Here is a 26,299-nt window from a genome sequence, read left to right on the forward strand (position 1 = left end):
TTCAGGTTACCCTCTTTGCTTCATGTCCTTCATCTATACAATCTACTAAATGATTAGGGAAGGGAAGGGCACACCAATTTCTCTAACAAGAAAAATCTCAAATGTGGTCAGTCAGACATGAATAAAATTAATGAACAACAACAAAAATACTCACAAGTCAAATAAATACTAGATATTTTATTCATTTTATATTAAATAAAGCAAAATGGAAAGTTTAGTGCAATTCAAGGGGAATGCTATTGCAACATGTTGAAATCTATGGCCATTGTAGTGCTATGAATTCTAAGAAGAAATTAAACATAAAACCACAGGACCAGATTGCTCAGGTATGGTTTTATATAATCGAGAAAAGATTGACATTGTAAAAACAAATAGCTGAACACAGCATAAAAGAATACAAAACAGTGGGGATTGAAGCCCTCAGCTTTGAGGGTGGAAAGTCGTCTCCAGTTGGAAAGCAGCGAGACTCTTGTTGATCATGAAAGGAGTGATACTTAGTCTCTTTCAAGGAAGGCTGGAAATAGAGTGAACACAGCCAGGGAGGAGTTGAGAACTCCCTGGAGAAATGTTCATTGAGTGCAAGTGCAAAGATGAGAGCCCACTGCACACAGAGTCATGGGACCAGGCTTTGTTCCTGGAAGTGGGGGGCCAGGGGAAAAGATGGGCTTGACAGGGGCTGTGAAGGGAATAGAATAGAATTTATAAATAAGAGAACTCTGGAGAACGTTGTAAAAGGCCAGAGTCCCGGAGGAATATTCCAAGTACACTCCAACCCGACGTAGAGGGCCTTTCATTCGATACTTCAGTGGCCTAGGATAGGTCTGTAAATAGTAATCCCCTTCCTCCTTGATACATTGAAGCAAGAACACAGAGGCAAAGGAGTCCATGTCCCTGGTCCTTTTCCTCCGCAAGTAGAGGGTGTAGATCCCCAGGACCCACTGTGGAAGTTGAGTCACATCCACCTCCCAGTACTGACTGCCTGAGCTGAAGACCTGCTCAGCAAACAGAGGATGGTAAGGAGAGTCCTCAGGTTCCACCTGCCAGTCCTCTCCAGCCTTGACACTCTTGAGATCCCCAGAAACAGAAACACAGGAATCAGCTGATGTGGGGTCCAGGGTGAGGTCTACTCTGAATCTGTTGAGCATCTCAATCAGGCCAGGGATGGGATATTCTCTCAGTTCTGGGGTGATAGCCCTGGGCCTTTGGGCCAACACAGCCTTGCTTCTCCCCAGCAGTTGCTTGGCTTCCTGCAGCAGATCCAGATTGGGTTGGTGGTCCACTTCCTGCAGCTCTTCCATGAGATCCTGGAGCCTTTCCATATGCTGGAGTAGTCTCTCCTGGCTGGCCTTCTGCTCTTGCCTTATCCTGTCAAGGCATCGGTTCTCTTCCTCCATCAGCCAGTGGCGCAGTTGGTGGAATTCTCCCCTCATCATCCAGTACCAGTCAACAGCAGGTCTCTTCACCTGAGCAAGAAGTTGCTCATCTTCCTCCAGATGCCTCCCCAAACGACTGTGAATGTGCTGGAGCTCCCTCCTGTTTTTGTCAGCAGCCTCTTGTACTGGGGAGATCTTATGAGCCCCATGCTCTGGGGCTTCACCACATGTCACACACAGTGCTGTCTGGTCCTCCTCACAGAACAGCTTGAAGGGTTTCTGGTGAGTGACACACTGGCTCTGTCCTTGACTGCTCTGCATCAGCTTGGAGCCAAGTTCTTTGCCCAGCTCAGTCAATTCTGCTAGGCGCCTGTTCACTAACGGGATCTGCCCGTCCTGTGAAACTCCCCGGCATTCGGGACAGGAGAAAGCTGGGGCTCCAACACTCCAGCTGGAGGAGAGACAAGCTTGACAGAAACTGTGCCCACACCCAATGGTGACAGGCTCACAGAAGTAGCCCCTGCAGATGCTACAGGTGATCTCACTCTGCAGTTCCTGAAGAAATTTCACAGTAGCAGCCATTCTCTATCTCCAATTGCTTCTAGTCTGCAGCAGCCAGAGGAAGAGACTTCTTTTCCAATCAAGGCAATACTTAAGCAGTACTTCTGAGCACAAGGATCCTCTCCTTTTATAGGAGGTAGCTCCACCCTCTTAGGCCCTCCCACGAAGGTGTGAATTTGTCCAGAGCAACTTGTTAACTCTTCTTGGTGGGGGCAGCCTTGAGGGCCCTGAGTTCTCACCTCTGGCTGTCTCCTTTGAATGCACAGGTTGCACCAAAGGAACTGGCCTGCTATGTCCTTAAGAAGGAATGTTATAGAGCAACAACAAGATTGTGTGATGAACAACTCTGATGGTTTGAATTCTCTTAGACATGAGGCTTTTATCAGAATCCTTGAATATAAAAATGTTTTTTCCAGTTTATTCTTTCCCTTCTAATATTATCTTCCTTTGTTTTGTACAAACTTTTAAAACTTAATATAATCAAAATTATCTACTTGATATTCACTAATGATCTCTAGTTCTTCTTTGATCACAAATTCTTTTTTTCTTTACAGATCTGAGAGGTAAACTATTCTATTTTGTTCTAATTTGCTTATATCACTCTTTGTGTTTAGATCATGAACCCTTTTCTTTTTTAAGAAGGAAGGCAATTACTATTTACAGACATATCCTAGGCCATTGAACCATGGAACAAAAAGGTCTTTACCTCGGATTGGGGTGTACTTGGAATATTCTCCTGGCACTCTGGCCTTTTACACTGTTCTCCGGAGTTCTCTTATCTATCCATTCCACTCTATTCCCTTCACCACCCCTGTCAAGCCCATGTTTTCCCCTGGCCCCCCATTTCTAGGAATGTCTCAATCAACATTTCTCCAGGGAGGAGTTCTCAACCCACCACCAGGCTCCCTGGCTGTGTTCACTCCATTTCCAACCTTCCCTAAAAGAGAGTAAGTATCAACTTTTTCATGATGAAGAAGAGACTCCCTGCTCACCAATTGGAGACTAAATTTCTACCCAGCAAGCTGAAAGGGATTACTCCCCAATGTTCTGTATTCTTATCTTTCGTGGATCTGCCTCTTTGTAAGTTTTATAGTCAATTAATTCTGTTTCAGTAATGAAAGTAAACCTCACTTGAGGGGTATGATTTTTCAAATCTTTGTTTTGTTTTGTTCCTTGAATTTATCACAGAACTTTGAGGTACATAGATTTTACTTTTTCCTGTCCTATTTTCCTTGAATTACTTTCTTTTTTCCCTTTTATTATAAAGGTGAAATAAATTAGCATTTACTGTGGTTATGTGCAATTTTGGTTTTGTTCATTCATTTCCTTTGTGTCTAACTCTATTTCTCTATTTGGGATCTTCTTAGCAAAGGGGATATAATGCTTTGCCATTTCCTTCTCCAGCTGTTTTTAGAGATAAAGTAACTGAAAGTGACTTGCTCAGTATCACATGAATAATAGCTATTATCTAAGACCAAACATGATTACAGGAACTTGAATCTTCCCCACTTTATGCCACAGTTTTTATCCAATGTGCCTCCCAGCTGCCACTTTATGATCATTAGAAATTTCTTATTTTATTCCAATGGGATTATCAAATTATTTTCCAAATAGCCCTCGTGACCTTTGACTAACTTGTTCTCCTCACTATAGGTCTATATCTCCTAGACTGGGATCTATTTCAGTATCTATATGCTACTTGCTTGGAGTGTCTATATGAGCTTGGTCTTCAAAATTAAGACAGATTTAGGAAAAAATAAGAGCAATCCAAATGAATCATGAAAAAAGACAATCAGCTTTAAATGGACAATCAGAACCTTAAGGGAGAAAATACTTTCCTGTAAAGGAACCTAGGTAACAAAATCAATTTAAATATCACAGAGTCTTAACAATAAGAACCTCACACACACTTAATAGAATTTTATTTTTTTCCAATTATAAATAAAGATATTTTTCAACATTTACTTGGAAGATTTTGCATTTCAAATTTTCTTTTCTCCCTGTCTTCCTTCCCTCCCCTCCCCAAAACAGCAAGCAATAGTATATAATTATATATATATATACCATATATAATATATATAATATATATACACCAGGACTTTTTATAAATAAAAACACAATGAAAAAACCACAGGAAAAAACACAAACTCAAAAAAGTTTTATATGTGCAATTTTTTTTTAAATTTAATGTAATTAAAATTATCCATTTTTGCATTTTTATAATTTAAAACTAAATAAATACATAATTTATATCTGTGATTTTTTTGTTGTTCTATTAGTGTCTCTACTAGGTCTATGTCCAAAAAATATCATTAAAAAAGGGGAAAGGACCCCCTTGTAAAAGTGTTAGCAGCTCTTTTTGTAGTGGTGAGGAACTAGAAATTGAATGGATGCTCCTTAGTTTGGGAATGGCTGAATAAGTTACAGTACAAATAAAGGAATATTATTGTTTTATAAGAAAAAATGTTATGAGCCAGAACTTGAAACAAGGTGCTAAAGCTTATGTACTTAGTTCACACCTTTAAAGTTTACACCTTTAAAGGAGTTCACACATTAGGCCATACATTAGAGTTCACACCTTTAAGAGAGTTCACACATTAGAGTTCACACTTTTAGAGAGTATATACTAGGAGCCTCAACTAGGATGGACTTTGGGAGATTCACAAGTCAGAAGCCCACCAGTCTACTCTTGGAGGCAGAGTCAAATTCATTCCAACTTCCACCTTTGTGCTGGCTGGAGACATTGGGAGGACAAGAGCCTGAAGCTGGCAGAGACAAAGGACTAGTAGGAAAAGCTCTTGGAATTAAGGAGAGAGCTAGGCCTTTATGAAAGCTAACTGGGACCCAGAAAAAGATTCAAGACTTTGAAGGAGAGAATAAAGGATCTGGACTTTGGGAGATTCACTAGTCAGATTCAACTAGATTTGACTTAATGGCTATAATTTTGGCTTTATGGCAATGTGTAGGGAGAGGTAAAGATGATGAAGTGTGATTTTAGGGGCTGTAGGAAGCCTCCCATCCCTTGTCCCAAATGCTACATTCCCCAAGGGGCATGTTGGATCCAGGTGTATCACCTGAAAGTTTTTAAAGATTCAGGATGATTTTTTGCACTTTAGAAATAAGCAAAAAGTATAATGTTTGATTTATTGTTTTGTTGATTGTCTAGACTTAAGTAAATCATGGGGAAAAAATCTTAATAAATAATGCAGATTAATCTGAAAAGTATGTCAAAAGTACTTTCCTCCCCCTCTGGAGAGTGAGTTCTTAAACATTTATCAGCACACTACTGTTTTTCCCTATTACCATTCCTTTATCTATGCTGTTATCATAAAGGATTTTTTTTTTCTTTCGGTTCAGATTAAGATGGGATGTCCTCAAAAGGAATGTCATGGTCTTGAGCATTATCAATCATTTAATTCTCAGTGTTATAGCACTTTACAAACACCTTTCTTGAGAGCAGATTTGCTTAAGGAAAAAGAGGAGAAAATAAAGACAATGAATATGTGAGTGAATTCATAGTATTCTTTGGTAAGACACCTGTCCATGGGAAGGCCAACAGTATGGCATATGAGGAATAGTTAAAGGAGTTCAAAGTTTCAAGAAGAACATGATAGTCAATTTCAAGTATTTGAAAAGCAAGATGAAAGAGGGATTAGGCTTGTTTTGTTTGTTGCCAAAAGTTAGAACAAGGAACATAGGTGGAAGTAGTAGGAGCAAGTTTAGCTTTCATGTCAAAAAAAATGTTCATCAAAATTTAGGTGAAACTGGAATTACTTGCCTAGGGAGATGTGAGTCATGCCCTCCTTGGAGGTCTTCAACATAAAGTTGATTAATTATTTTTAGCAAATAATCCTTTGGATAGAGATGTCAAACACTCCACTGTAACCCATAATTATCCCAAATATGACCTGAACTATATTACCAAAAAGGAGAAATATTTAATAAAAATATGTAATGTAAACATGGATTTTTAAGCCATCATATGCCCACAGGGATCATTATATTTGGTTTAATGACCACCATTTGTATCTGAGTTTTACACCACTACTTTAAAGTATTGATTTTGCAAGAACATCACTGTAATCCCTTCCACTAAAATTCTGTGATTTTGTGAGTGGTTTGGCCATTTAATTTCCCTTCATTTTTTATAATAATTAATGATTTATCTATTTTTAGTCTTTTTCAAAAAACCAGGTTTTATTATTTCAATGTTCTTTTTATTTTCCATTTTATCATTTTTTCTTCTTGTTTGGGGCAGGGATTATTGTGTCTCTAGTTTTGTTATTACATACTTAATTCATTAAATCCACTCCTGTTTTGTTAATTTTTGTTTTCAAAGATATGATTTCAATGGGATATTGTAGTTGCATCTTTGAAGTTTTCTCATTATCATGATTTTCTCCAAAATAGTTGCTTTCTTTGTTCCCATGATTTGTTCTTGGAGTCATTCAATATGTGGGAATTGTGTCATTCTAGCTCTGTTCAAGTATTTGAATAGGGTTTGTTCAAGTATTTGAAGGACTGGAATTTGGAAGAAAAATTTCATTTTGTTGGGCCCTCAAAATCAGAACTAGAAGCAGTAGGTGGAGACTGACTTAGGCTTAATGTAGGACAAATTTCCTATCAGTTACATGGTGGAAAAATGAAATGGGCAGTCTAGGGAGGTAGTTCGATACTGCTCATTATGGATCATAACACAAAGGCGTGATAACTCATTGTCACCTGTAAAGGTCCAGAATTGTAAAGATCCGGTTGTCTCTAAGTTGTCCTTGGGGACTGCCATCTCAACTCAATTCTAGACTAGACTCAACTTCCTCCAGAGTGCTGTCCTAACTCTGTCCCATAGTAGACTAACTCCTTGCCCTCCTGCCCTCCTCTTTTATCCTAGCAGAGATTGTTATGAGAATTCAACGGGGCTTGTGAGAAATTACTTCAACCAATGAATTTGCTCTTTTTAAAGGGACATGTGAGAACTCAGGGGCTTGTGGGAAAATTACTTCAACCAATGAACTTGCTCCTTTTAAAGGTTGTGTAAAGTCCTTTTCAGAACTTCTTTTTAGAAGTTCAAAGGTGTAAACTCCCCCTAAAGGCCGGAACTAAAGGTGTGAATTCTGAGCTAGAGAATTGCCCAGACAACTTGAGTTCTCATCTTCTAATCCTAACAGTAACCCTAGGAAATTCTTTCCAACTTTCCATTTCCAGGATACTATGCTTCTATAGAATTATTATTTTTTTTAAATCCTCCAAACTATAACAAATGTTATCTCAGTATTTCATGTTCCTTCATGTTCTTATTTTTTACACAGAACAACTTGGGTTTTATTTTTGACTTGGTCTCCTTTCTTATTCATTTATTGACAAATTTTAATTCATTGTTGTCAAAGTCATTATAGTAAAGTTTTTGTTTTTTTATGATCTTTCTTAGCTCCCCTAGAGTTTATTTTGTCTATGCTATTCTGATCATTGTCTCCTTCTACAAGCCCACCCCTTCCTCTTTTGGTCATTAACCCAAATGCCTTAAATCAACTTGTTTGATTTTTTTCTCTGTTTTCTCATTTATAATCTTCTCTGCTATCATTCATACTTCTCGTTGTTAAGCTAAAGGATGTTCATTGGAGGGTAACCTTGATGGTAAGGTGTTTTGAGTGGACTTGACTGCCATATGAGGGCTGGTTGAAAGAACTGGAGATGTTTAGACTAAAAATAAGACTCATAAAGGACAAGATAGTTAACTTCAAGTATTGAATAGTAATGTAGAAGACATCAGACTTGTTTTGTTTTAACCTAGAGCTCAGAACTAGAAACATGAAATAGCAAATAATCTCAAAACTAAGGGAAAATCATCAATCATTCTCCTGAATCAGATCTCTTGCAAACATTGAAAATTTGTAAGTTTCTAGCACATCTCTGAGGTTCTGAAACAACAATAATAAAGTAGTAATAGTACCAACCCAGATCTTCTCTCCAGAAGTACCACAAAGCCCAATCCTAAGGAAAGATAATTTAAGAATTATTGGATTACCTTAAATTCATGATTTTTTCAAAGAGAGTCTAGACATCATCTTTCAAGAAATTATCAAGGAAAACTGACCCAATATTTCAGAGGCAGAGGGAAAAATAGAAATTGAAAGAATCCCCAAAATAAAAACTCTGAGGACTAATGTAACCAGTCCAGTATTTTCTGTCAAAGAGAAAATACTTCAAACAGCAAGACTTGATCCTTAGTCATCCATCATTAGCCAGACTGCCATATACGTCAGCTTAGCTCCCAAGGAAGTACAGAAGTTTCACCATCTCAGCACATGCCAGACACTTTGATCTCAGCTCAGTAGCACATAAGTTGCCATGTCCCTATACCCTCCAATAGTGCTAGCCACATCTCACATCATCAGGAGGCACTAGGTAACCAACCAGAACCTATAGCCCACTGATACAAGAAGCCTGAAACACTACTCCAGGGAGCAGAGCTAAAATTTAAATGGAAAAAATATCTACATCTCCCTCCCCCCAAAAATGAGCAAAAAATAACAATAACAAAAATCATACCATAGAAATTTATTATGGTGACAAAAAAAGAGGAAATCATAAGTAAAGGGCAACAATAGCAAATCACTATGGACAAAACACCAAAGAAAAATGGGAAGTGGTCTCAAGTCCAAAGAATTATGAAAAAAGAATCAACAGCATAGAAAATTGCTCCTAAAGTTGAAATAACCTAATGCAAAAAGAGATATAAAAATCCACTAAAGTAAGCATCTCCTTAAAGAGTACAGTTGACCAAATAGAAAAGAAAATACAAAAGCTAATTGAAGAAAACAACACTTTAAAACATAGAATTGAATGAGTGGAAGCCAATGACTCTATGGGACGCCAAAATGAATCAAAAAATGAAAAAATAGAAGCATATGTAAAATATCTTAGTGGGGGTAAAACAACTTGCCTGGAAAATTGATTCAGAAGATACAATATCAGAATCATTGGGCTATCTGAAAGCCGTAATATGGAGAATGTGGACAACATCTTTCAAGAAAATATCAAAGAAAACTTCCCTGATGTCCTGGATCAAGAGAGCAAAATAAGTATTGAAAAAATCCACCAAACACCTCAGGAAAGAGAACCCAAAATGAAAACTCCAAAGAACATAATAGTCAACTTCCAGAATTATCAGATCAAGGAAAAATGTTGCAAATGGCCAAAAAGAAACAACTCAAATATCAGGGAATCACAATTAGGATTATGTAGGACATGGCAGCAGCAACATTCCAAGACTAGAGGTCATGGAATGTGATATTCACAAAAGTAAAGGAGCTAGCATAAGTTACCCAAAAAAATCAAGCATAAAACCTCAAAGGAAAAAATGGTGATTCAACAAAATAAAAAGATTTTAAGCTTTCCTAAGAGAAAATCAGATTAAATAAAAAAAAATGTAATCTCCAATATCAAGATGCATAAGAAGCATAAACAGGTTAAAAGGGAAAAGGAAACTTTAGAGATTCAATAGAGTTAAACATCCCATATGGTAAAAATAAGACATAATTATTAATAATCTTATCACTAATTACACAGCTAAAGGTCATATACATTGACAAGAGAGTGTGAATATGAGGTGAATTAGAGAGAATGACATGAAAACAAATTAAAGGATGAGAAACAGGAGTACACTGAGTATAGAAAGAAGGGAGAGGTAGACTTATAAATTATTTCACATGAAGAAGCTCAAAATACTGATTACAATGTAGAAAAGTTGAGAGGATAGAGAATGAAGAATATCTGAACCTTATTCTCACTGGTATTGGCTCAAAGAAGGAATAATACATACAATCAGTTGAATATAGAAACCTATCTTGCCTGACAGGAAAGTAGGAGGGGAGGAGATTAAGTAAAGAGTATGGGGAATCATAAAGAGAGGACAGATCAGGGGACGTGTTAGACAGAAACAAAATATTTGTGAGTGGTGAAAGGGGAAAGAGGACAAATAGGAGAAAGAATAGGATGGAGAGAAATATACACAGTTATCATAACTATGAATATTAATGGGATAAACTCATATAAAACATAAACAGATCACACAGGGGATTAAAAATAGAATCTTACAATACATCGCTTACCAGAAATATATGTGGGGGCAGAACCAAGATGGCGGAGAAAATACACGTGAATTTCTAAGCTCCCTTCTTCTCTCAATACCAACTAGTTAAATAAGCCTCAAAAATAACACTGGACTGATAAAAACCACAAGGATTAGAAGTACAACTTACCAGCGGAAGAGATTCTGTAATTTCAACAGAAAAGATTGGTTCCTAGGGGAGGAAAAAAAAAAGATCAGCACAGATAGGGTTGGACTAGGGGCTAGCACACTGTGCCAAATGGGTTGGGGAGAACTCTGGAATCAGAGAAGCCACTGAAATAGAAGAATCTGGCATAGGCTGATTACTCTGCTTATAAAACAGCAGATCAGAAGAGAAATCAAAGCCACTTTAAAGCAAAAAGCCAGAAAATATAATCACCCCAAACCAGAAGTGACCTAACTCAGATTTCCACACAGCTGTGCAGCTGCCTGCTACTGTCTGGGGCTTTTTCTTGGGGCAATTAAGAACCTGAACAGCAGGGACACAGCCTGGGGCAGCCTCTAATCCACATATTCCGGGACTCAGCCTGAGGCAGTGGAATTCTCCCAGTAGGGAAACTCCAGCAACAGCAGAACTCCCATAGTAGCAGAACCTTCACAGCAGGGACTGTGGTTTCTGGGCAGACACTTCCAGTTTGAGCCCAGGAGCATTTTTTCCTGTCAGCTGCTAATATCCACAGCCCCACTGGAGGCTTTGGCTGGGATTTGTGATGCTTTTACTGTTCAGCCTCTAGTCTCAGGGCAGTTGCTAGGCCACACAGCGGGGGTTCTTCACTGGGCACTCCTCACAACACAGCCATGATAACCACTTCTAAATCATTTCTGGGGGGGAGGGGAACCCTCTCCCTGAGCTCTCTCTCAGCCCAGTCACAGGATTGCTGCATCCTATCCCCATCTGGGAGGAAGCTGATAAATGTCCTACCCGAGGGCAGACCTCCCACAGAGTGTTAACAAAGAGGAAGAAACTGAAGAGAACAATTGACACCTTCTATACAGAGAAAGAATGGGTATCCACCCTCCAGGAGGCTAATAGCAGAGAGTCTCCAGATAACACCCTAAAGAGGAATGATACCTGCCCCCATAACATAACTCTCTCCTAGAAGAGACTATTAAAAAGTTAAGAGAGGTTGAAGTAAAATGGGGAAAGGGAAGAGAAGCTATGTAGAGAATAACAACTTCCTGAAATTTGAGTTGGAAAAAATAAAGAATTCACAGGAGGTGCAGGGAAACAAAATTTGTGAATTACAGAAGGTTAAAAAAAATCACAGAAAAGTAGGATTTCTGAATTGGAAAAGATAAAAAATTCCCAAGAAAGTAGGATTTGTGATTTGGAAAAAGAAAATAACTCACTAAAAAAATAGTGAAATGGAAAAAAAAATCAACAGAGCAAAATAATTCATTTAAAAACTCAATATGTGTATACAAAAGAACATATACAAAAAGAACTAAAAATCTGAATGAAGAAAATAACTCATTAAAAATCAGGACTGTGCAAATATAAATGAATGATTCATTGAGAAACCAAGAATCAGTCAAACAAAAAAAAAAAAAATGAAAAGCTGGAGAATAATGTCAAATATTTACTGGGAAAATCTATAGACCTGGGAAATAGATCTAGGAGAGATAATCTGAGGATCATTGGATTTCCCGAAAATTATGATGAAAAAAGATTCTATTTTACAGGAAATCATCAAAGAAAACTGTCCAGAGATAATAGAAACAGAAGGGAAAATAGGCATTGAAAGAATGCATCAAATACCTTCTGAAAAAGACCCTAAAAAAAAGAACTCCAGGGAACATTGTGGCTAACCTGCAGAACCACCAAACTAAGGAAAAATACTGTAAGCAGCTAGGAAAAAAATTCAAATATCAAGGTGCCATAATAAGGGTTACTCAAAATCTGGCTGCCTCCACATTAAAGGATTGAAGGGCCTGGAACCTGATGGTCCAAAAGGCAAAAGAACTAGGACTGCAATCAAGAATAAACTACCCAGCTAAGTTTAGCATTTACTTCCATGGAAGAAGATGATCATTTATAGAAACAGAGGAATTCCTTTTGTTTCTAAGAAAAAAACCAGACTTAAACAAAAAATTTGATCTACATCCACAAGACTCAAGAGAAGCAGAAAAAATGTAAAAAGAAGTCTTGAGAACTGTACCTCTGTTGTGGATATACTCGACATGGATATTTTGATTTTACTGATATAATATAAAAAGGGAAGTAGTAAAGGGAAGGGGATAAGATCAGAAAAAAAGGAAAGGAGAGATAAAAAGAGGGAAACTACATCCCAGGAAAAGGCATAGAAAATTTACCACATCTGAGGGAATTTAGAGAGGGAGAGAAATGTGTGAATCTTACTCTCTTCAGAGTAGGCTCAAAGAGTAAATAATTGACATATTTGTTTTTCAGAGAATTCTCTTTCACTTCATTATAAAGGGGGAGAGGAAAAGGGAAAAGGAAAAGGGGAATAAGTGAAGAGTACAAGAAAGGGGAAGGGACTTAAAAGGAAGGGGGAGGGATACTAAAAAGGGAGGGCTGTGCATCAAAAGTAGGTCCATAAATTAAATACTGGGGAAGGGGTTCAGAAGTTTGGAGAAAACTGAATGGTGACAGAAAGAAGTATAATTTTTTCTCAGCAGTTCATGGAACACATACAAAAATTGATTATATATTGGGACATAAAGACCTCAAAATTAAATGCAGGAAGGCAGAAATAGTAAATTCCTTCTTCTCAGATCACAATGCAATAAAAACTACATTCAACAAGAAGTTAGGGGTAAATAGTACAAAAAGTAATTGGAAACTAAATAATCTAATCTTAAAAAATGATTGGGTGAAACAGCAAATTATAGAAACAATAATTTCACCCAAGATAATGACAACAATGAGACATCATACCAAAATTTATGGGATGCAGCTAAAATGGTAATTAGGGGAATTATATATCTTTAGAGACTTACTTGAATAAAATAGAGAAAGAGAAGATCAATGAATTGGGCCTGCAACTTAAAAAGCTAAAGAAAGACAAAATTTAAAAACCCCAACTAAAAACTAAACTTGAAATTCTAACATTAAAAGGAGAAATCAATAATATTGAAAGTAAAAAAAAAACTATTGAATTAATAAATTTTATGAAAAATCCAATAAAATAAATAAACCTTTGGTTATTCTGATCAGAAAAAGGAAAAATCAAATTGTTAGTCTTAAAAATGAAAAGGGGATCTTTCCACTAACGAAGAGGAAATTAGAGAAATAATAAGGAGTTATTTTGCCCAAAACATTTAAAGAATAATTAGCCCCAATGTTATATAGACTATTTGAAAAAATAGGGGATGAAGGACTCCTGTCAAACTTTTTTTATGACACCGACATGATACTGATACCTAAACCAGGTAGATCAAAAACTGAGAAAGAAAACTATAGACTAATTTCCTTAATGAATATTGATGCTAAAATCTTAAATAAGATATTAGCAAAAAGACTTCAGAAAATCATCCTCAAGATAATACACTATAATCAAGTAGGATTTATACCAGGAATGCAGGGTTGGTTTAATATTAGGAAAACTATTAGTATAATTGATCATATTAATAATCACATTAATAAAAACCATATGATCATCTCAATAGCTGCAGAAAAAAACATTTGGTAAAATACAACATCCATTCCTACTAAAAAACACTTGAGAGTATAGGAATAAATGGACTATTCCTTAAAATAGTCAGGAGCATATATTTAAGACAATCAGTAAGAATAATATGTAATGGAGATAAACTGGACCCTTTCCCAGTAAGATCAGGAGTGAAACAAGGTTGCCCACTATCACCATTACTATTCAATGTTGTATTAGAAATGCTAGCCTCAGCAATAAGAGTGAAGAAAGAGATTAAAGGAATAAGAGTAGGTAATGAGCAAATCAAACTATCTCTCTTTGCAGATGATATGATGGTATACTTGGAGAACCTCAGAGATTCTAATAAAGTTATTAGAAATAATTCACAACTTTAGCAAAGTTGCTGGATACAAAATAAATCCACATAAATCCTCAGCATTTTTATATATCACCAACAAAATGCAACAGCAAGAGATACAAACAGAAATTCCATTCCAAACAAATGTTGGGAGTATAAAATATTTGGGAATCCATCTACCAAAGAAAAGTCAGGAATTATATGAGCAAAATTATGACACACTTGCCACAAAAATAAAGTCAGATTTAAATAATTGGAAAGACATTTATTGCTCTTGGATAGGTAAAGTGAATATAATAAAGATGGCAATGCTCCCCAAACTTATCTATTTATTTAGTGCTATACCAAGCAGACTCCTAAGAAACTATTTTAATGATCTAGAAAAAATAATAACAAAATTCATATGGAAGAATAAGAGGTCGAGAATTTCAAGGGAATTAATGAAAAAAAAAGTCAGATGAAGATGGTCTAGCTGTACCTGATCTAAAGCTATATTATAAAGCAGCAGTCACCAGAACAATTTGGTATTGAGTAAGAAATAGACTAGTCAATTAATGGAACAGATTAGGTAAACAGGACAAAATAGGGTACAATTATAGCAATGTAGTGTTTGACAAACACAAAGATACCAACATGTGGGATAAAAATTCATTATTTGAAAAAAACTGTTGGGAAAATTGGAAATTAGTATGGCAGAAATTAGATATGGACCCACACTTAACACCATATACCAAGATAAAATCAAAATGGGTCCATGATTTAGGCATAAAGAATGAGATCATAAATAGACTAGAGGAACAGAGGATAGTCTACCTCTCAGACCTGTGGAGGAGGAAGGAATTTATGACCAAAGGAGACTAGAGATCATTATTGATCACAAAATAGAAGATTTTGATTACATCAAATTAAAAAGCTTTTGTACAAACAAAACTAATGCAAACAAGATTAGAATGTAAGTAACAAATTGGGAAAATATTTTTACAATTAAAGGTTCTGATAAAGGCCTCAGTTCCAAAATATATAGAGAACTGACCCTAATTTATAAGAAATCAAACTATTCTCCAATTGATAAATGGTCAAAGGATATGAACAGAAAATGCTCAGATGATGAAACTGAAACTATATCCACTCATATGAAAGAGTGTTCCAAATCACTACTGATAAGAAAAATGCAAATTAAGATAACTCTGAGATAACACTACACACCTGTCAGATTGGCTAAGATGACAGGAACAAATAATGATGAATGTTGGAGAGGATGTGAGAAAACTGGAACACTGATGCATTGTTGGTGTAGTTGCAAAAGAATGCATCCATTCTGGAGAGCAATTTGCTACCATGCCCAAAAAGTTATCAAACTGTGCATACCCTTTGATCCAGCAGTGCTACTACTGGGCTTATATCCCAAAGAAATACTAAAGAAGGGAAAGGGACCTATATGTGCCAAAATGTTTGTGGCAGCTCTTTTTGTAGTGGTTAGAAACTTGAAAACGAATGGCTGTCCATGACTTGGAGCATGGTTGGGTAAATAATGGCATATGAACATTATGGAATATTATTGCTCTGTAAGAAATGACCAGCAGGATGAATACAGAGAGATTTGGAGAGACTTACATGAACTGATGCTGAGTGAAATAAGCAAAACCAGGAGATCACTATACACTTCAACAACAATACTGTATGAAGATGTATTCTGATGGAAGTGGATATCTTCAACATAAAGAAGATCCAATTCACTTCCAGTTGATCAATGATGGACAGAAACAGCTACACCCAGAGAAGGAACACTGGGAATTGAATGTAAACTATTTGCACTACTGCCTTTCTACACAGATTACTTATACCTTCGGAATCCAATTCTTACCATGCAACAAGAAAATTGGATTTACACACATATATTGTATCTAGGTTATACTGTAACACATTTAATATGGGATAAAAATTCATTATTTGAAAAAAACTGTTGGGAAAATTGGAAATTAGTATGGCAGAAATTAGATATGGACCCACACTTAACACCATATACCAAGATAAAATCAAAATGGGTCCATGATTTAGGCATAAAGAATGACAGGCATATGACAGGCAATCCCATGTCATCTAGGGGAGGGAGTAGAGGGAGGGAAAATTCTGGAAAAATGAATACAAGGGATAATGTTGTAAAAAATAATTACACATGCATATGTAATGTCAAAAATTATAATTATAAAATTAATTTTAAAAAAAAACAAGAACTATATGCAAAGCAGATTATACATACAGAACAAAGGTAAGGAAATGGATAAGAAATTACTTGCTTCAGCTGATATCTAAAAAAACAGGGGTAACAATTTTGATGTCAAACAAGGCAAAAGCAAAAGTGTATCTAATTATGAAAGATAAAGAAGGAAACTACATCTTGAGAAAAGATGCCATAGACAATGAAGCAATAGCAACATTAAACATACATGCAACAAGTGGTATAGCTTCCAAATTCTAAAAGGAGAATTTATTATTGAGTTACAGGAAAAAAATAGACAGCAAAATTGTACTAGTGTGGGACTTCAGCTGTCCATTCTCAGAATACAACAAATCAAATCAAAATAAGCAAGAAAGAAATTAAGGATAATAATAATAATATAAAAGTTTGTTATGCCAAATCATGGGATAAAATTGATTGGAAACAAAAATGAATATACTTTTTTTCTCTGAAGCATTTGGCACCCACACAAAAATAGACATGTAATAGGGCATTAAAAACCCCAAAATCAAATGTAAAAAGGCAAAAATATTAAATATGTTGTTCTTAGATAATAGTGCAATAAAAATACATTAAATAGAGGGCAATGGGAAAATAGATTAAAATTAATTGGAAACTAAATAATCTAATCCTAAAGAAAAATTAGATCAAAGAACAAATCAGAAAAATCAATAATTTCATGAAAGAGAATGACAATAAAGAGACAACATACCAAAAATTATGGGATGCAGGCAAAGAAGTACCAGGGAAACATTTATTTCTCTAAATTATTGTGTCAAGAAAATGGAAAAAAAAAAACAGACCAATAAATAGGGCATACAACTTTTAAAACCTTGAAAAAGAACAAATTAAAATTTCCCAATTGAGCACCAAAATTGGAATCTTGAATTAATAAGAGTGCAAGTAAAGAGTGCAGTTTGAACTATTAAATAAATCTCAGAGCTCATTTTATTGAAAAAAAATAATAACATAGATAAATCATTGGTTAGGTTTTAAAAAGGAAGAAAACCAAATGTCCAGCATCAAAAATGGAAAGGGCAAAATAATCAACTGTAAAGAAGAAACTAAAACAATAATTAGGAAATATTTTTCCCAATTACATGCTAATAAATCTGACAATCTGGGTGAAATTGATAAATATTTACAAAAATGTAAATTACCTAGATTAACAGATCAGGAAATAGAAAGCCTAAACAACCCCATCTTATAAAAAGAAATTTAACCAGCAATTAATAAACACCATAGGAAACAGGAAACTTATCAAAGTAAGATAATTTCAGGAGTGAATTTAAACAAAAGAATAATTAATGCCAATACAAATATAAATTATTTCAAAGTAGGCAGAATCCTACCAAAATTCTATCATATGTATGTGTATGATCCTTGTGATATATTCTTCTAATTGCTTTACTAGCATTTTGTTCAAATTTTTTGCATCAATATTCATTAAGGAAATTGATCTATAATACTCTTTCTGTTCTAGCTTTTCCTCTTTTAGTTGTCAGCACCAAGGCAAACCCAGGAACTACATGAACACAACTACAAAATACTTTTCACACAAGTAAAGTCAGATCTAAAAAAAAATGGAAAAATAACAATTGTTCATGGGTAGATCAAACCAATATAATTAAAATGACAGTTCTGCCTAAACTAATTTACCTATTCAGTGCCATACCAATCAAACTACCAAAAAGTTATCCAGTAATCTAGAAAAAATAATAACGAAATTAATCTAAAGAACAAAGAGTCACGAATATCAAGAGATATGATAGACCTCTGGAAAAAAAAATCAATAGGAATAGAAAATTGTTAGGATTACTAAGTGAGAACTGAGGTTGTCTGGATAGTTACAAGGTGAGAACTCAGGTTGACTTGGTAGAAGGAGCAAGCCCATTGGCTGAAGTGGTTCTTCCCAGAAGCCCTTGCATTATCCCACGCCCATTCTCTGGGAGGATAAAGAGGACAGCAATCCAGGAAGAGGAGAAGACTCTGAATTGCATCAGGCTTGACGGGGCTCTCTGCAGGAAGGGAAGTCACTTCTAAGGACAAGAGTTAACAGCAACTGCCTGGAGACAACGGTTCGTTACAGGAAGAAGAATCTGTCTGAGAGATTTGAGTAGACACAGCAGATCTCTTCCCAGAGAGCGATCCAGCAGCTTCTGGAGACGACAGCTCGTTACATTTGGCGTCCACACGTGGGGCAAGGACTTTTGCTTATCCTGACAAGAGGAGCTAGACCAGACCTTCGCAATTTGGCGCCCGAACAGGGACAGACACGGTCCTGATTCCAGTGGAAAAGCTTCCGATCTAGATCTCAGTCTCTCTGACCCAGAACCGTGAGTAACGAGGAAAACTTTGTTAAAGATTAAGTGAGTGTGCTAATAGATAAATAAGGAACTTAACTTGTTAAGGGCTAAACCAGGAATCTCTTATAGCTGAAATGGGGCAGATGTTAGCTATATTCAATCCCTGGACCTCAGCCGACTCAACCCCAGCCCCAGAAGCAACCTCAGCTCCACCATTCAGGAGTGGTACTATAGAGAGTATAATCAAGATAATTGAGGAGCAGAGTTTACTTGTAACCTGGGTACAGATTGCCAAACTCTTGGCTGCATTAAGACGCACATCCCCTTGGTTCTTAGAGGAAGAAAAGATAGATGTAGATAAATGGAAGCTAGTGGGATATGAAATGAAAGAATTTCAAGCAAAAAATGGGCCTCGTTCAATTTCTGCAGAAGTATTTTATATCTACAACATAGTTCAATTAGCCTTAAACTATCAAGCAAGTTGTAGGAGAAGGAAAAGTTCTAAAAATGAACAGAGGAGGAAGTGTGAGGAAAAAAGGAAAGATCAAGATCTTTCCCTAGAGCAAGAGGATTTAAATGAGGAATTATGGTATGATTCTCTTGAAGAAGCTTCAACCCTGCCTAGAGAACAGATTATTGACAGGCCCACATCAACCCCACCTTCAGAGATGGAGGAAGAAAGAGGGGAAGAGGCAGAAACACAAACAGAATTGCCTGTGAAGAAGCCTAAGCCTATGACAAGATTAGAAAAAGCATTGGTTAAAGCTAAGAGAGAAGGACAGGATATAAGTGATTTTATACATGCATATCCTGTGATTGAAAATACTGACTCTGTAGGTAAAAAAAGGAGAAGATATGCACCTTTAGATTTGAATACAATTAAGGATTTGAAAAAAGGTTGTACCCTTTATGGGGCTACATCAGCTTATGTCAAAATGTTACTAGATGGTTTGTCTTATGAAGTCCTAACCCCGAATGATTGGAAATCCATAGCAAGGATATGCCTGGAACCTGGAGAAAATTTATTATGGCTTTCAGAATTTCATGAATTATGTAAAATTCAAGTCAGATGCAATTTGGAAATAGGAGTTAACACACAATTCACTTTTGAGCACTTGGCTGGTGAAGGTCGGTATGGAGAGAATTCAGAACAGACTGATTATACCATGACAATATATGAACAAATTGCTAAGGCTGCAATAAAAGCTTGGGGTGTCCTCCCTGGACAGAAAGATCGCGGAGAGGCTTTCACTAAAATACAGCAAGGTCCCAATGAACCTTTTGCAGATTTTGTGGGACGTTTGCAAACTGCTGTCAAAAGAACTATTGGAGAAAATTCAGCTACAGAAATAATGACCAGACATCTGGCTAAGGAAAATGCCAATGAGATTTGCAAAAGAATTATATGGGGATTAGACAAAGATGCTCCTTTAGAGGAGATCATAAGACGCTGTGCTACAGTGGGAACAAATGCTTTTTACACCGGGACAATGATGAATGTGGAAAGGCAGGGTCCCTCCTGGCAAGGGACTTCTAGAGAAACTCGGCGATGTTTTCAATGTGGAAAAATTGGGCATCTAAGAGCTCAGTGTAGGTATGGAGATACAGTGAGAAGACAGGGTGAAAGAAGACCTAAAACCCCATGTCCAAAATGCAACAGAGGACTCCATTGGGCATCAGAGTGTAAACTAATTCAGGGAAACAGGATGAGGGGCCCAGGTACAGGGCCCCAGGCAAAAAAGACTTGGGGCATGATGGCAGCTGATGTTACACCTAAAGAGCCTTTAGAAGGCCAGGACTCTGATTTAATCAATCAGCAGAGAAGCAATCACATGGCAGAAAGGGATTACCTGATAAGTCAGTCAAAAGGCAATCAGATTGCAAAAATGGATTACACTTGGGGAGAATACAGGCCTTTTAAACCAACAGGGCTGTGCCCAGTGCGAACAACTCCAATGTAATTGTCAGATGATGAGAAGAGATTTAGAAAGTGGTAAATAGAAGGAAATTAGATAGGTTAACTGCCTGGGAGAGAGGGTTTGCTTGTATTTCTTCAGCAGGAGAAGGAATCAGATGAGTGCCAACGAGTCATATTCGCCTTGTCCATCAGAGAGAGACAGAAAAAGAGAAAGATCTCAAAATAAAGGAGAAGATCTAAGAAACATCTGACACTGAAAAAGCATGGATAATAAGAAGACTGTTAAAGAACTTTAAAAACCAGCAGGAATCATTGGACTTCCTCACACAAGATGAGACTAATGGACAATGGACTTATGGACATTTATAAATTTTCAATTTATGATTATTTGATTATGATTATGTTATATACTTCTAGCATGTGTTATGTTACTATGTTACTATGTGCTTATGTAATTTATGTAATTATCTGTAATACTTCCCATATTGATGGATTTATGTTTCAAGGTCATGACTGTCCTATGTTCTAAATCAAAAGAAAGGGGGAGATGTTAGGATTACTAAGTGAGAACTGAGGTTGTCTGGATAGTTACAAGGTGAGAACTCAGGTTGACTTGGTAGAAGGAGCAAGCCCATTGGCTGAAGTGGTTCTTCCCAGAAGCCCTTGCATTATCCCACGCCCATTCTCTGGGAGGATAAAGAGGACAGCAATCCAGGAAGAGGAGAAGACTCTGAATTGCATCAGGCTTGACGGGGCTCTCTGCAGGAAGGGAAGTCACTTCTAAGGACAAGAGTTAACAGCAACTGCCTGGAGACAACGGTTCGTTACAGGAAGAAGAATCTGTCTGAGAGATTTGAGTAGACACAGCAGATCTCTTCCCAGAGAGCGATCCAGCAGCTTCTGGAGACGACAGCTCACTACAGAAAATAGTATACTTTTTGTCATGGCACATAACAAAAACTAAATATGTATTAAGGAATGAAAAACAACCAAATGCAGAAAAGCAGAAATATGAAATAAACCTTTTTTCAAACAATAATTCCATAAAATATATTTAATAAAAAGCCATGAAAGTGTAATTTTAAAATTAATCAGAAAGAAAATAATTAATCCTAAAGAATGAATCAAAGAACAAAATCATAGAAACAATAATTTCATTAAAGAAAATGACAGCAATAGCACAGCATAACAAAATTTGCTGGATGCAGTCAAAATAGTATTTTAAAAAGAATTTGTATTTCTAAATAAATACATCATAAAAGAGAAATAGCAAGTCAATGAATTGGACATGGAACTTTAAAATAAATTATCAAAGAAAAAAATTAAAAATCCCCAATTAAGCAAATGAAAATGAAAATCCTATAAACCAAAGGAGATATTAATAAAATTAAAATTAAAAACCATAAAATTAATAAGTAAAACTAGAAACTGGTTTTATTAAAATATATACTATTGTTTAAGTTGATTTTTAAAAAAGAAAGAAAACAAAATTATAATTATAAAGAGTGAAGAATGATTGCAGCACTAATTAAGATGAAATTAAAGCAAATATCAGGAGGCATTTTGTCCAGTTATATGAAAGTAAAACTGATAATCTAAGAAAAATAGATGAATATTTCCAAAAATATAAACTGTCATAATTAACAGAAGAAATAAAATATTAAAATAACACTATCTTTAAAATTAAATCAAAAAATTTATAAATGAACTCCCTAAGAAAAAATCCACAGACTAGATGGATTTACAAGCAAATTCTACAGAACATTTAAGGAACCATTAATCCCAATACTATATAAACTATTCAAAATCTAAGCAAACAATGAGTTCCACAAAATTCCTTTTATGATACAAATATAGTTTTATATCTAAACAAAGGAAAGCAAAAACAGAAAAAGAAAACTTTAAGCCAATTTCCTTAATACCGATGTAAAAAATTTAAATAGAATGTTAGCAAGAAAATTACATAATTATGTCACCAAAAGTATAACAATGAAGAGATATGACTTATAGTAGGATTGAAAGGGTGGTTCAAATTTAGAAAAAGTATTAAAAAAATTTCAAAGGAACTTCTAAAAAGTTAAAGGAAAGAAGTTTAATATAATAAATATTATAAGGTAATAATAATCAAAACTATCTGGTACTAGCTAAGAAATAAAAAGATCAATGGCACAGAATAGACATACAATTTACAGCAGCAAATAAGTATGGCAACTTTTATATTTTACAAGTGTAAATACTTTGAATTTTGGAATGACAATGCATTATTTGGTAAAAAAAAAAAAAAAAAAAAAGTCAGGAAAAGTGGAAAGCAGAGCAGCAGAAACAGGTCATAGACCAATATCTTACACCATTTGTCAACATAGTTTAGAATGAATACACATCCTAGATATGGAGATATTATAAGAAAATTTGAACATTACTTCTCAGACTTGTTGTTAGGTGAACAACTTATGAATAAACAAGAAATGGAAAGTATAATTAGGTGTAAAATGGATAGTTTCAATTACATTAAATTTAAAAAATTATATCAGAAGGAAAGCAGAAAATAGGAGTGGAAAGGGGAATTTATAGACAGTTTCTCAAATAAAGGCCTCATATCTCAAATATATTAGGAACTTTGTCAAATCTATAAGAATATGGGTCATTCCCAAATTGATAAATGGACAATGGATATGAACAGGCAGTTTCCCAATAAAGAAACCAAAATAATTCATAGTCATATAAAAAAATGGACTAACTAATTTTTGATTAGAGAAATGTAAATTAAAATAACCTTGAGATATCATTTTATATCTATCAAATTAGCTAAAATGAGTGAAAGAGAAAATGACAAGTGTTGAAGGAGATGTGAAGAAATCAAGACACTAATTCATTGTTGGAATTATGAAATGAGTCAAATGAGTCAACCATTTTTGAGAGCAATCTGGAATTATATCTAAAGGGTTATTAAACTACCTAAACCCTTTGACATAGCAATACCACTATTATGTATATGTCTAAAAATGATTGCTAAAAAGTAAAAGAATCTATATGCTCAGAAATGTGTATAGCCTTTCTCTTTGTGGTGCAAAAAAACTATAAATTGCAGGGATGCTTGTCAATTGGGGAATAGCTGAACACTTTCATAAAATAATAAAAAACAAAATGAGCAGAAGCAAGAGAATATTGTATACATGTAAAATCAATATTGTGTTAAGAGTGAGTTTGAGTGAATGTCATTTTGACTCTTGTAGATAGCCAAATTAATTATAAAGGACGTATGAAAAAAGATGCTAATTGCATTGAGAAATAACTGACAAATAAAAGTACATATAGAATAATTTTACATGTGTGTTTGTGTATGTGTATGTGTGTGTATCTATTTGTGTCTAATAGTGGGCAACTCGGGGAGGGAAAGTTATTATATTAACTTTATTATATATTTGAAAGGAAGAGCAAATTGCACATAATAGATTTATAATTTTATGCTTGATCATCTTATTATACTCTGTATAGAAATGCTTCTTTTATTCCATAAATTAAAAAGAAGAATTTTTTAAATATAAAATAGCATTAAGACTGTAAGTCTTAATGATTATTGTTTTATTTTTTTTTATTTTTGGTGAGACAATTAGAGTTAAGTGACTTGTACAGAGTCAGTATTAAGTGTCTGAGGCAGATTTGAATTCCGATCTTCCTGACTTCAGGACTGGTGCTCTATCCATTACATCAACTAGCTTTCTCAATAACTATATTTTTAAAAAGAAAAAGACACAATTATCAGCATAATTTATCACATCAATAAGAAACACAACATATGATTATGCCAATTATTGCAGAAAAAGTGATATAATACAACAGACTTTCTATTAAAAATACTAAAAAAACATAGGAATTAATGGAGCCTTTTTTCAAAATAGCTATCTAAAACCAATAGCCAGCATTATTTGTAATAGAGATAAACTTGAACTCTTTCCAATAAGAACAAGAATAAAGTAAAAATGTACCGTATCATTCAGTAATGTATTAGAAATGCCAACTATAGCAATAAGATTAGAAAAAAATGAAATTAAAAGAATACAAATAAGCAATAAAAAGTAAAACTATACTCAGAGAATACTAAGGAATCAACTAAAAGACTAGCTGAACTTTTGGAAAATTTCAGGATATAAGATAAAGCCACACAAATCATCAACATTTCTATATATTACTAAGAAAGTCCAGTAGCAAGAGATAGAAAAAGAAAGTTCATTTGAAATAACTGCAAAAATTATAAAAGACTAAAGAATCTATATGCCTAGACAAATGCAGAGACTATATGAACACAATTAAAAAAACTTTTCATATAAATAAAGACATTATTACTCATGGTTAGACTGAGTCAACATTATCAAAAGAATGAATCAAAGTTAATTTATTTTTTCATTTATTACTAATAATTTGCTCACTAAATGTCCGAGGAACTATTTTATAGAACTATTTTTAAAAAATCATCTGAAGTACAAAAGGTCAAGAATGCCAAAGGAATCAAAGGAAAAAAAATGTGAAGGAAAATTATCTAGCAGCTCCAGATTTCACACCATATTATAAATTAAATTAAGAGAAAATGTACTTGTCAAATTTTATCGATAAGGGAAAGAGTTTATGGTGAAATGAGATAGAAAGAATCATTGGAAGTGAAATGGATAACTTTGATTATGTTAAATTAAAATATTTTTGCATAAGCAAAATTTAATGGAAACAAAATTAGAAGGAGAATAGGAAACTGGGGAAATTTTTACAGTAAGCTTCTCTAATAAAGTGCTTCATCCCTCTAATATATAGAAAACTAAGACAAATTTATTTTAAAAAGTCATTCTCCAGTTGGTAAATGGTGAAAGGATATGAATAGGCAGTTTTAGAAGAAGAGATAAATAGTCACATGAAAAAAAATTCAATTACTATTGATAAAACAACACTCAGGTACCATCTCATTCTAATTAGATTGAATAATATGACAGAAAATAAATGACAAATGCTGGTAGAGATGTGGAAAAGTTAGGGTACAAATGCTCTATTGGTGGAGCACTATTGGTGAATTAATCCAAACAACCTGGAGAACCTAGGAACTACACCAAAAGAGCTACAAAATTGTGCATATCTTTTGATCCAGCAATACCACTTCTAGGCTGTATCCTAAAGAGATCAAAGAAAAGGGCAAAGGACTTATTTGAACAAAAATATTTATAAAATTTCTTTTTGTAGTGGAAAAGAATTAGAAGTCAATGGGATGCTCATAAGTTAGAGAATAGTTGAACAAGTTTTGGCATATGATTGTGAAGGAATGTTGTATTATAAGAAATGATGAGCAAGAGGATTTCAGAAAGAAAAAAAACTAAGATTTATATGAATTCATACAAGGTAAAGTAAGCAGAACCAGAAGTAAGAGCAATGTTAAGGATAACCAATTGTGAATGACTTAAGCTACTCTGATCAAGATATTGATCCAAGACAATTCACTAGGACTCATGATGCTTATCCACCTCAAAAGGATTGACAAAGTCTAAATGCAGATTGAAGCATACTTTAATTTTTTAAATTATTTTCTTTATTTTTTTTGTCTGACTAATATGGAAAGATGGAAATTATTTCTTCAGCAACCGGTGACATAACAGAAAATGTTATAAGTTCAGAGTTCAGGAATTCAAGCTGAATTTTTACTCATTACTTATCTATCCTGGGGTTAGCATATTATGTTTCTTTACATGTGTTCCTATTCTTCCAAACTAGGTATCTTTGGTGACCTAGCCTTTCTCTTTTTTCAAGTGGGACATGGGCACAAAA

At 34.9% G+C, this 26,299-nt stretch overlaps 1 protein-coding gene across 1 annotated transcript; it reads right to left on the reverse strand.

The window, feature by feature from the left end:
* Positions 1-569: 569 nt before the first annotated feature.
* On the reverse strand, positions 570-1,955 carry LOC141543793 (tripartite motif-containing protein 64B-like). The gene has a single exon (XM_074269516.1). The coding sequence runs from the start codon at positions 1,953-1,955 to the stop codon at positions 570-572; it is 1,386 nt and encodes a 461-aa protein (XP_074125617.1).
* Positions 1,956-26,299: the final 24,344 nt, after the last annotated feature.

This window comes from Sminthopsis crassicaudata, chromosome 5 (genome assembly GCF_048593235.1).
Source record: "Sminthopsis crassicaudata isolate SCR6 chromosome 5, ASM4859323v1, whole genome shotgun sequence".
In the NCBI taxonomy this organism is placed as follows: domain Eukaryota; kingdom Metazoa; phylum Chordata; class Mammalia; order Dasyuromorphia; family Dasyuridae; genus Sminthopsis; species Sminthopsis crassicaudata.

What these genes read in the sequence shown, in the direction of transcription:
- LOC141543793 (XM_074269516.1), bottom strand. Translation starts at nt 1,955, where the DNA reads ATGGCTGCTACTGTGAAATTTCTTCAGGAACTGCAGAGTGAGATCACC.